The following is a 13,519-nucleotide window of genomic DNA, read 5'->3' on the forward strand; positions in this document are numbered from 1 at the left end:
CAGACGCTCTGATCCAGAGAGACTTACAGTTAGAGTCATTTAGCAGACGCTCTGATCCAGAGAGACTTACAGTTAGTGAGTCATTTAGCAGACGCTCTGATCCAGAGAGACTTACAGTTAATGCATTCATCTTATGATAGCTAGGTGAGACAACCACATCACAGTCATAGTAAGTACATTCTTTCTCAATAAAGTAGCTATCAGCAAAGTCAGACCTAGTCAGGTGGGAAAAGGGGTTATTTAAGATCCTCTGAAGAGGAAGGGTTTCAGATGTTTTCTACAGGTACATATTTACTACAGTGTTATTATGACAGTATTGTAATTAAATGAGGTGTTCGTTTTCTATCTGGATAACACTTTTATAAAGGGTTAAGTCACATTAGTATTGTATAAGAGAGTTGAGACATAACGTTTTCTATCTGGATAACACTTTTATAAAGGGTTAAATCACACTGTTATAAAGGGTTAAGTCACATTAGTATTGTATAAGAGAGTTGAGACATAACGTTTTCTATCTGGATAACACTGTTATAAAGGGTTAAGACACATTAGTATTGTATAAGAGAGTTGAGAGATAACGTTTTCTATCTGGATAACACTGTTATAAAGGGTTAAGACACATTAGTATTGTATAAGAGAGTTGAGACATAACGTTTTCTATCTGGATAACACTGTTATAAAGGGTTAAGACACATTAGTATTGTATAAGAGAGTTGAGAGATAACGTTTTCTATCTGGATAACACTGTTATAAAGGGTTAAGTCACATTAGTATTGTATAAGAGAGTTGAGACATAACGTTTTCTATCTGGATAACACTGTTATAAAGGGTTAAGTCACATTAGTATTGTATAAGAGAGTTGAGACATAACGTTTTCTATCTGGATAACACTGTTATAAAGGGTTAAGACACATTAGTATTGTATAAGAGAGTTGAGACATAACGTTTTCTATCTGGATAACACTGTTATAAAGGGTTAAGTCACACTGTTATAAAGGGTTAAGTCACATTAGTATTGTATAAGAGAGTTGAGAGATAACGTTTTCTATCTGGATAACACTTTTATAAAGGGTTAAGTCACACTGTTATAAAGGGTTAAGTCACATTAGTATTGTATAAGAGAGTTGAGAGATAACGTTTTCTATCTGGATAACACTGTTATAAAGGGTTAAGTCACATTAGTATTGTATAAGAGAGTTGAGAGATAACGTTTTCTATCTGGATAACACTGTTATAAAGGGTTAAATCACACTGTTATAAAGGGTTAAGACACATTAGTATTGTATAAGAGAGTTGAGACATAACGTTTTCTATCTGGATAACACTGTTATAAAGGGTTAAATCACACTGTTATAAAGGGTTAAGACACATTAGTATTGTATAAGAGAGTTGAGAGATAACGTTTTCTATCTGGATAACACTGTTATAAAGGGTTAAGACACATTAGTATTGTATAAGAGAGTTGAGACATAACGTTTTCTATCTGGATAACACTGTTATAAAGGGTTAAGACACATTAGTATTGTATAAGAGAGTTGAGACATAACGTTTTCTATCTGGATAACACTGTTATAAAGGGTTAAGACACATTAGTATTGTATAAGAGAGTTGAGACATAACGTTTTCTATCTGGATAACACTGTTATAAAGGGTTAAGACACATTAGTATTGTATAAGAGAGTTGAGAGATAACGTTTTCTATCTGGATAACACTGTTATAAAGGGTTAAGTCACATTAGTATTGTATAAGAGAGTTGAGACATAACGTTTTCTATCTGGATAACACTGTTATAAAGGGTTAAGTCACATTAGTATTGTATAAGAGAGTTGAGACATAACGTTTTCTATCTGGATAACACTGTTATAAAGGGTTAAGACACATTAGTATTGTATAAGAGAGTTGAGACATAACGTTTTCTATCTGGATAACACTGTTATAAAGGGTTAAGACACATTAGTATTGTATAAGAGAGTTGAGAGATAACGTTTTCTATCTGGATAACACTGTTATAAAGGGTTAAGACACATTAGTATTGTATAAGAGAGTTGAGACATAACGTTTTCTATCTGGATAACACTGTTATAAAGGGTTAAGACACATTAGTATTGTATAAGAGAGTTGAGAGATAACGTTTTCTATCTGGATAACACTGTTATAAAGGGTTAAGACACATTAGTATTGTATAAGAGAGTTGAGAGATAACGTTTTCTATCTGGATAACACTGTTATAAAGGGTTAAGTCACATTAGTATTGTATAAGAGAGTTGAGAGATAACGTTTTCTATCTGGATAACACTGTTATAAAGGGTTAAGTCACATTAGTATTGTATAAGAGAGTTGAGACATAACGTTTTCTATCTGGATAACACTGTTATAAAGGGTTAAATCACATTAGTATTGTATAAGAGAGTTGAGACATAACGTTTTCTATCTGGATAACACTGTTATAAAGGGTTAAGTCACATTAGTATTGTATAAGAGAGTTGAGAGATAACGTTTTCTATCTGGATAACACTGTTATAAAGGGTTAAGACACATTAGTATTGTATAAGAGAGTTGAGAGATAACGTTTTCTATCTGGATAACACTTTTATAAAGGTTAAATCACACTGTTATAAAGGGTTAAGACACATTAGTATTGTATAAGAGAGTTGAGAGATAACGTTTTCTATCTGGATAACACTTTTATAAAGGGTTAAGTCACACTGTTATAAAGGGTTAAGTCACATTAGTATTGTATAAGAGAGTTGAGACATAACGTTTTCTATCTGGATAACACTGTTATAAAGGGTTAAATCACACTGTTATAAAGGGTTAAGTCACATTAGTATTGTATAAGAGAGTTGAGAGATAACATTTTCTATCTGGATAACACTTTTATAAAGGGTTAAGTCACACTGTTATAAAGGGTTAAGTCACATTAGTATTGTATAAGAGAGTTGAGAGATAACGTTTTCTATCTGGATAACACTGTTGTAAAGGGTTAAGACACATTAGTATTGTATAAGAGAGTTGAGAGATAACGTTTTCTATCTGGATAACACTGTTGTAAAGGGTTAAGACACATTAGTATTGTATAAGAGAGTTGAGAGATAACGTTTTCTATCTGGATAACACTGTTGTAAAGGGTTAAGACACATTAGTATTGTATAAGAGAGTTGAGAGATAACGTTTTCTATCTGGATAACACTGTTATAAAGGGTTAAGACACATTAGTATTGTATAAGAGAGTTGAGAGATAACGTTTTCTATCTGGATAACACTGTTATAAAGGGTTAAGACACATTAGTATTGTATAAGAGAGTTGAGAGATAACGTTTTCTATCTGGATAACACTGTTATAAAGGGTTAAGACACATTAGTATTGTATAAGAGAGTTGAGAGATAACGTTTTCTATCTGGATAACACTGTTATAAAGGGTTAAGACACATTAGTATTGTATAAGAGAGTTGAGAGATAACGTTTTCTATCTGGATAACACTGTTATAAAGGGTTAAGACACATTAGTATTGTATAAGAGAGTTGAGAGACGTTACGTTTTCTATTTGCTCCTGCAGCAGACTGATAATCTTCCTCTGTCCATCCACCACCTGGGTGTTGAAGTAAATCACTATCCTGAGAGACACAGGGACAGTATGAAAACACAATCACAACAACGTTCTCTTTTACAGAGATACTGACAGAAATGGAAATGATCAAAGCAACCTGAAGGAACTTAGTTTTATGGGATTTGACACAAACAATCATCCTGCTTACAGGAAGATACCAGGAACAGAGGTTCTCCACCATGTAGCTGTGAGCCCAGGCTAGTCAGGAAAGGTGTCTGTCTGTCTGTCTGTCTGTCTGTCTGTCTGTCTGTCTGTCTGTCTGTCTGTACCTGTCTGTACCTGTCTGTCTGTACACCGGTCTGTGTGTGTGTGTGTGTGTGTGTGTGTTGTGTTGTGTGTGTGTGTGTGTGTGTGTGTGTGTGTGTACCTGTCTGTGTCTGTACACCGGTCTGTGTGTGTGTGTACCTGTCTGTGTCTGTACACCGGTCTGTGTGTGTGTGTACCTGTCTGTGTCTGTACACCGGTCTGTGTGTGTGTGTACCTGTCTGTGTCTGTACACCGGTCTGTGTACCTGTCTGTGTCTGTACACCGGTCTGTGTGTGTGTGTGTACCTGTCTGTGTCTGTACACCGGTCTGTGTGTGTGTGTACCTGTCTGTGTCTTTACACCGGTCTGTGTGTGTGTGTACCTGTCTGTGTCTGTACACCGGTCTGTGTGTGTGTGTACCTGTCTGTGTCTGTACACCGGTCTGTGTGTGTGTGTGTGTGTGTGTGTGTGTGTGTGTGTGTGTGTGTGTGTGTGTGTGTGTGTGTGCCACTCACAGGAAGATCCCAGCAGCCAGGAACAGAAACAGAGGATTCTCCACTATGTAGCTGTGAACCCAGGCTAACCAGGCCAGGTTAGGGTTGTGTGTCTCCAACTCCTTCACCCACAGCTTCCCTGACTGGAACATAGTGGACAGGCTACGGAACGGCCCGCATGACTCAGACGGACGGATACTGGAGGGAGAGGAGGGGAGGGAGAGAGATTGATATACTATGTTATCTATGTGAATAATGTATATTGCAGGTATGTGTGTGTCACTGACATGTGTCCATCTCTCCTTACCTCCACATGGTGTAGCTGACACAAACAGCAGCCCCCAGGAAGGAAGGGCAGCAGAGGAGAGTGATGAAGATGGTGCTCATCTGACTGGCTCTATAGGGCTTCCTAGGGGACTGGCAGTTCATCATTACACTAGTCTGGTGGGGGAGGGACACACACAGAGAGTACTGTCAGGATACGGTCAGAGAACAGTTTGTGAGTCAAGACAAGGTTAAAGGTCAGTTGACATTCAGTTGTAGTTGGATAGTAATTGGTCTACATAGTCCAGTTACCTGTATGATCATGGCACAGTGATCAGTACAGAGGTGTACGTACCTGCTTCATGTAGAAGAGAAGCAGTAGTTTGATGATCTGTACAGCAGGAAGCAGAGGAGTGAACAACACCCCCAACCTAAACAACACAGACATGATACAACATCACTACAACCTCCACAATACAGACATGATACAACATCACTACAACCTCCACAACATCACTACAACCTCCACAACACAGACATGATACAACATCACTACAACCTCCACAATACAGACATGATACAACATCACTACAACCTCCACAACATCACTACAACCTCCACAACACAGACATGATACAACATCACTACAACCTCCACAATACAGACATGATACAACATCACTACAACCTCCACAACACAGACATGATACAACATCACTACAACCTCCACAATACAGACATGATACAACATCACTACAACCTCCACAACATCACTACAACCTCCACAACACAGACATGATACAACATCACTACAACCTCCACAACACAGACATGATACAACATCACTACAACCTCCACAACATCACTACAACCTCCACAACACAGACATGATACAACATCACTACAACACAGACATGATACAACATCACTACAACCTCCACAACACAGACATGATACAACATCACTACAACCTCCACAACACAGACATGATACAACATCACTACAACCTCCACAACACAGACATGATACAACATCACTACAGCCTCCACAACACAGACATGATACAACATCACTACTACCACCACAACATCACTACAACCTCCACAATACAGACATGATACAACATCACTACAACCTCCACAACATCACTACAACCTCCACAACACAGACATGATACAACATCACTACAACCTCCACAACACAGACATGATACAACATCACTACAACCTCCACAACACAGACATGATACAACATCACTACAACCTCCACAATACAGACATGATACAACATCACCACAACCTCCACAATACAGACATGATACAACATCACTACAACCTCCACAACACAGACATGATACAACATCACTACAACCTCCACAATACAGACATGATACAACATCACTACAACCTCCACAATACAGACATGATACAACATCACCCCAACCTCCACAACACAGACATGATACAACATCACTACAACCTCCACAACACAGACATGATACAACATCACTACAACCTCCACAACACAGACATGATACAACATCACTACAACCTCCACAATACAGACATGATACAACATCACTACAACCTCCACAACATCACTACAACCTCCACAATACAGACATGATACAACATCACTACAACCTCCACAACATCACTACAACCTCCACAACATCACTACAACCTCCACAATACAGACATGATACATCACTACAACCTCCACAACATCACTACAACATCACTACAACCTCCACAATACAGACATGATACATCACTACAACCTCCACAACATCACTACAACATCACTACAACCTCCACAATACAGACATGATACAACATCACTACAACCTCCACAATACAGACATGATACAACATCACTACAACCTCCACAATACAGACATGATACAACATCAACACAACCTCCACAATACAGACATGATACAACATCAACACAACCTCCACAATACAGACAGGATACAACATCACTACCTCCACAATACAGACATGATACAACATCACTACAACCTCCACAATACAGACATGATACAACATCACTACAACCTCCACAATACAGACATGATACAACATCACTACAACCTCCACAACACAGACATGATACAACATCAGCACAACCTCCACAACATCACTACAACCTCCACAATACAGACATGATACAACATCACTACAACCTCCACAATACAGACATGATACAACATCACTACAACCTCCACAATACAGACATGATACAACATCACTACAACCTCCACAATACAGACATGATACAACATCACTACAACCTCCACAACATCACTACAACCTCCACAATACAGACATGATACAACATCACTACAACCTCCACAACATCACTACAACCTCCACAATACAGACATGATACATCACTACAACCTCCACAACATCACTACAACCTCCACAATACAGACATGATACATCACTACAACCTCCACAACATCACTACAACATCACTACAACCTCCACAATACAGACATGATACAACATCACTACAACCTCCACAATACAGACATGATACAACATCACTACAACCTCCACAATACAGACATGATACAACATCACCCCAACCTCCACAATACAGACATGATACAACATCACCCCAACCTCCACAACACAGACATGATACAACATCACTACAACCTCCACAACACAGACATGATACAACATCACTACAACCTCCACAATACAGACATGATACAACATCACTACAACCTCCACAACACAGACATGATACAACATCACTACAACCTCCACAATACAGACATGATACAACATCACTACAACCTCCACAATACAAACAGGATACAACATCACTACAACCTCCACAATACAGACATGATACAACATCACTACAACCTCCACAATACAGACATGATACAACATCACTACAACCTCCACAACACAGACATGATACAACATCACTACAACCTCCACAACACAGACATGATACAACATCAGCACAACCTCCACAACATCACTACAACCTCCACAATACAGACATGATACAACATCACTACAACCTCCACAATACAGACATGATACAACATCACTACAACCTCCACAATACAGACATGATACAACATCACTACAACCTCCACAATACAGACATGATACAACATCACTACAACCTCCACAATACAGACATGATACAACATCACTACAACCTCCACAATACAGACATGATACAACATCACTACAACCTCCACAATACAGACATGATACAACATCACTACAACCTCCACAACATCACTACAACCTCCACAATACAGACATGATACAACATCACTACAACCTCCACAACATCACTACAACCTCCACAATACAGACATGATACAACATCACCCCAACCTCCACAACACAGACATGATACAACATCACTACAACCTCCACAATACAGACATGATACAACATCACTACAACCTCCACAATACAGACATGATACAACATCACCCCAACCTCCACAATACAGACATGATACAACATCACCCCAACCTCCACAACACAGACATGATACAACATCACTACAACCTCCACAACACAGACATGATACAACATCACTACAACCTCCACAATACAGACATGATACAACATCAACACAACCTCCACAATACAGACATGATACAACATCACTACAACCTCCACAATACAGACAGGATACAACATCACTACAACCGCCACAATACAGACATGATACAACATCACTACAACCTCCACAATACAGACATGATACAACATCACTACAACCTCCACAATACAGACATGATACAACATCACTACAACCTCCACAACATCACTACAACCTCCACAATACAGACATGATACAACATCACTACAACCTCCACAACATCACTACAACCTCCACAATACAGACATGATACAACATCACTACAACCTCCACAACATCACTACAACCTCCACAATACAGACATGATACAACATCACCCCAACCTCCACAACACAGACATGATACAACATCACTACAACCTCCACAATACAGACATGATACAACATCACTACAACCTCCACAATACAGACATGATACAACATCACCCCAACCTCCACAATACAGACATGATACAACATCACCCCAACCTCCACAACACAGACATGATACAACATCACTACAACCTCCACAACACAGACATGATACAACATCACTACAACCTCCACAATACAGACATGATACAACATCAACACAACCTCCACAATACAGACATGATACAACATCACTACAACCTCCACAATACAGACAGGATACAACATCACTACAACCGCCACAATACAGACATGATACAACATCACTACAACCTCCACAACACAGACATGATACAACATCACCACAACCTCCACAACATCACTACAACCTCCACAATACAGACATGATACAACATCACTACAACCTCCACAACATCACTACAACCTCCACAATACAGACAGGATACAACATCACCACAACCTCCACAATACAGACATGATACAACATCACCACAACCTCCACAATACAGACATGATACAACATCACTACAACCTCCACAATACAGACATGATACAACATCACTACAACCTCCACAACACAGACATGATACAACATCACTACAACCTCCACAACACAGACAGGATACAACATCAGCACAACCTCCACAATACAGACATGATACAACATCAGCACAACCTCCACAACACAGACATGATACAACATCACTACAACCTCCACAACACAGACATGATACAACATCACTACAAACTCCACAATACAGACATGATACAACATCACTACAACCTCCACAATACAGACATGATACAACATCACTACAACCTCCACAATACAGACATGATACAACATCACTACAACCTCCACAATACAGACATGATACAACATCACCCCAACCTCCACAACACAGACATGATACAACATCACTACAACCTCCACAATACAGACATGATACAACATCACTACAACCTCCACAACATCACTACAACCTCCACAATACAGACATGATACAACATCACTACAACCTCCACAACACAGACATGATACAACATCACTACAACCTCCACAACACAGACATGATACAACATCACTACAACCTCCACAACATCACTACAACCTCCACAATACAGACATGATACAACATCACTACAACCTCCACAATACAGACATGATACAACATCACTACAACCTCCACAACACAGACATGATACAACATCACTACAACCTCCACAACACAGACATGATACAACATCAGCACAACCTCCACAACACAGACATGATACAACCTCCACAACACAGACATGATACAACCTCCACAACACAGACATGATACAACATCACTACAACCTCCACAATACAGACATTTAGGCTAGGTGCAGGGTTTAGGCTAGGTGCAGGGTTAAGGCTAGGTGCAGGGTTGAGGGTTAGGGCTAGGTGCAGAGTTAAGGCTAGGTGCAGGGCTAGGTGCAGGGTTTAGGCTAGGTGCAGGGTTAAGGCTAGGTGCAGGGTTAAGGCTAGGTGCAGGGTTTAGGCTAGGTGCAGGGTTTAGGCTAGGTGCAGGGTTATAGGCTAGGTGCAGGGTTAAGGCTAGGTGCAGGGTTAAGGCTAGGTGCAGGGTTTAGGCTAGGTGCAGGGTTTAGGCTAGGTGCAGTGTTAAGGGTTAGGTGCAGGGTTAAGGCTAGGTGCAGGGCTAGGTGCAGGGTTTAGGCTAGGTGCAGGTTTAAGGCTAGGTGCAGGGTTTAGGCTAGGTGCAGGGTTTAGGCTAGGTGCAGGGTTTAGGCTAGGTGCAGGGTTAAGGCTAGGTGCAGGGTTAAGGCTAGGTGCAGGGTTTAGGCTAGGTGCAGGGTTTAGGCTAGGTGCAGTGTTAAGGGTTAGGTGCAGGGTTAAGGCTAGGTGCAGGGCTAGGTGCAGGGTTTAGGCTAGGTGCAGGTTTAAGGCTAGGTGCAGGGTTTAGGCTAGGTGCAGGGTTTAGGCTAGGTGCAGGGTTTAGGCTAGGTGCAGGGTTTAGGCTAGGTGCAGGGTTAAGGGTTAGGTGCAGGGTTAAGGCTAGGTGCAGGGCTAGGTGCAGGGTTTAGACTAGGTGCAGGGTTTAGGCTAGGTGCAGGGTTTAGGCTAGGTGCAGGGTTAAGGCTAGGTGCAGGGTTTAGGCTAGGTGCAGGGTTTAGGCTAGGTGCAGGGTTTAGGCTAGGTGCAGGGTTAAGGCTAGATGCAGGGTTTAGGCTAGGTGCAGGGTTAAGGCTAGGTGCAGGGTTAAGGCTAGGTGCAGGGTTTAGGCTAGGTGCAGGGTTGAGGCTAGGTGCAGGGTTGAGGCTAGGTGCAGGGTTGAGGCTAGGTGCAGGGTTAAGGCTAGGTGCAGGGTTAAGGCTAGGTACAGGGTTAAGGCTAGGTGCAGGGTTTAGGCTAGGTGCAGGGTTAAGGCTAGGTACAGGGTTAAGGCTAGGTGCAGGGTTAAGGCTAGGTGCAGGGTTAAGGCTAGGTGCAGGGTTAAGGTTAGGTGCAGGGTTAAGGTTAGGTGCAGGGTTAAGGCTAGGTGCAGGGTTAAGACTAGGTGCAGGGTTAAGGCTAGGTGCAGGGTTAAGGCTAGGTACAGGGTTAAGGCTAGGTACAGGGTGTAGGCTAGGTGCAGGGTTAAGGCTAGGTGCAGGACCAGGGTTAGAGTTCATACCAGGCCAGTGTCTGTCCGTAGATGAGTTCCAACACGTTCCTGGAGATGTCAAACACAGGCTTTCTTTTCCTCTTCAACACCCTCTGAGAAAACAACCTGCAGGAGACAGACAGAGAGAGAGAGAGAGAGAGAGAGAGAGACAGAGAGAGAGACAGAGAGAGAGACAGAGAGAGAGAGAGAGAGAGAGAGAGAGAGACAAGAAGTAGAGGGATAAAGGATTGAGAATGGGATAGAAAGCAATAGACTGTATAACGCGTTGAATGAGTTGCCGAGGTTATGAGCAAGAACATATGAGGGAGAGAGAAAGACACAGAGACAGAACAGACGGACAGAGACAGAACAGACAGACAGAGACAGAACAGACAGACAGAGACAGAACAGACAGACAGAGACAGAACAGACAGACAGAGACAGAACAGACAGACAGAGACAGAACAGACAGACAGAGACAGAACAGACAGACAGAGACAGAACAGACAGACAGAGACAGAACAGACAGACAGAGACAGAACAGACAGACAGAGACAGAACAGACAGACAGAGACAGAATAGACAGACAGAGACAGAACAGACAGAGACAGAATAGACAGACAGACAGACAGAATAGACAGACAGAGACAGAACAGACAGACAGAGACAGAATAGACAGACAGAGACAGAACAGACAGACAGAACAGACAGACAGAGACAGAACAGACAGACAGAATAGACAGACAGAGACAGAACAGACAGACAGAGACAGAATAGACAGACAGAGACAGAACAGACAGACAGAGACAGAACAGACAGACAGAACAGACAGACAGAGACAGAATAGACAGACAGAGACAGAATAGACAGACAGAGACAGAACAGACAGACAGAGACAGAATAGACAGACAGAGACAGAATAGACAGACAGAGACAGAATAGACAGACAGAGACAGAATAGACAGACAGAGACAGAACAGACAGACAGAGACAGAACAGACAGACAGAGACAGAACAGACAGACAGAGACAGAATAGACAGACAGAGACAGAATAGACAGACAGAGACAGAACAGACAGACAGAGACAGAACAGACAGACAGAGACAGAACAGACAGACAGAGACAGAACAGACAGACAGAGACAGAACAGACAGGCAGAGACAGAACAGACAGACAGACAGAGAATAGACAGACAGAGACAGAACAGACAGACAGAGAGAACAGACAGACAGAGACAGAACAGACAGACAGAGACAGAATAGACAGACAGAGACAGAATAGACAGACAGAGACAGAATAGACAGACAGAGACAGAACAGACAGACAGAGACAGAACAGACAGACAGAGACAGAACAGACAGACAGAGACAGAACAGACAGACAGAGACAGAACAGACAGACAGAGACAGAACAGACAGACAGAGACAGAACAGACAGACAGAGACAGAACAGACAGACAGAGACAGAACAGACAGACAGAGACAGAACAGACAGACAGAGACAGAACAGACAGACAGAGACAGAACAGACAGACAGAGACAGAACAGACAGACAGAGACAGAATAGACAGACAGAGACAGAATAGACAGACAGAGACAGAATAGACAGACAGAGACAGAATAGACAGACAGAGACAGAACAGACGGACAGAGACAGAACAGACAGAGACAGAGACAGAACAGACAGAGACAGAATAGACAGACAGAGACAGAACAGACAGACAGAGACAGAACAGACAGACAGAGACAGAACAGACAGACAGAGACAGAACAGACAGACAGAGACAGAACAGACAGACAGAGACAGAACAGACAGACAGAGACAGAATAGACAGAGACAGAATAGACAGACAGAGACAGAACAGACAGACAGAGACAGAATAGACAGACAGAGACAGAACAGACAGACAGAGACAGAATAGACAGACAGAGACAGAACAGACGGGACAGAGACAGAATAGACAGACAGAGACAGAACAGACGGACAGAGAGAACAGACAGACAGAGACAGAACAGACAGACAGAGACAGAACAGACAGACAGAGACAGACACAGAACAGACAGACAGACAGCCCACCTCCAGAGGAACTCTCCAAAGAAGGTGTCCAGTATGGTAAAGATGAAGTCCATGAGGAGGAAGCGGTACAGCTCTTGTCCTACAAAACTCTCCCAGCACTGACAACAACACCACAACAAACTACATCAACAATATCAACAACACATGAAACACCAGTCATAACAGCAGCACAGAT

General features: G+C 41.8%; 2 protein-coding genes across 22 annotated transcripts in view; both read right to left on the reverse strand.

Annotated features, from left to right (window-relative positions):
• The window catches only part of LOC106564366 (transmembrane channel-like protein 6), a 48,009-nt gene that overhangs the window by 3,626 nt on the left and 30,864 nt on the right, over positions 1–13,519 (reverse strand). For all 3 annotated transcript variants that reach the window (XM_082958655.1, XM_082958656.1, XM_082958657.1), the window contains exons 15-20: positions 13,345–13,442; positions 11,298–11,393; positions 4,969–5,044; positions 4,657–4,790; positions 4,371–4,547; positions 3,539–3,617 (exon numbers count right to left, since the gene is read on the reverse strand). In XM_082958655.1, the coding sequence (XP_082814781.1) occupies positions 3,539–3,617; positions 4,371–4,547; positions 4,657–4,790; positions 4,969–5,044; positions 11,298–11,393; positions 13,345–13,442 (660 nt within the window). The remainder of the gene's footprint in view (positions 1–3,538; positions 3,618–4,370; positions 4,548–4,656; positions 4,791–4,968; positions 5,045–11,297; positions 11,394–13,344; positions 13,443–13,519) is intronic.
• Positions 5,051–10,180, reverse strand: LOC145859411 (uncharacterized). Of its 19 annotated transcripts, none has more exons than XM_082958662.1 (9): positions 9,786–10,180; positions 9,622–9,729; positions 9,134–9,565; positions 8,743–8,805; positions 7,954–8,205; positions 7,543–7,605; positions 6,424–7,389; positions 5,485–6,163; positions 5,217–5,372 (listed from the first exon to the last, which is right to left on the reverse strand). In XM_082958662.1, exons 1-7 carry the CDS (start codon positions 9,958–9,960, stop codon positions 7,064–7,066), a joined length of 1,419 nt encoding a protein of 472 aa, XP_082814788.1. In that variant the 5' UTR covers positions 9,961–10,180; the 3' UTR covers positions 5,217–5,372; positions 5,485–6,163; positions 6,424–7,063. The 19 variants fall into 19 exon arrangements, 3 of the variants coding, with proteins under 3 accessions (XP_082814788.1, XP_082814787.1, XP_082814786.1); XM_082958661.1 differs by having other exon boundaries at positions 7,462–7,569; positions 7,990–8,205; positions 9,786–10,179; XM_082958660.1 differs by having other exon boundaries at positions 7,462–7,605; positions 9,786–10,179.

This window comes from Salmo salar, chromosome 12 (genome assembly GCF_965601325.2).
Source record: "Salmo salar chromosome 12, fSalSal1, whole genome shotgun sequence".
Taxonomy (NCBI): domain Eukaryota; kingdom Metazoa; phylum Chordata; class Actinopteri; order Salmoniformes; family Salmonidae; genus Salmo; species Salmo salar.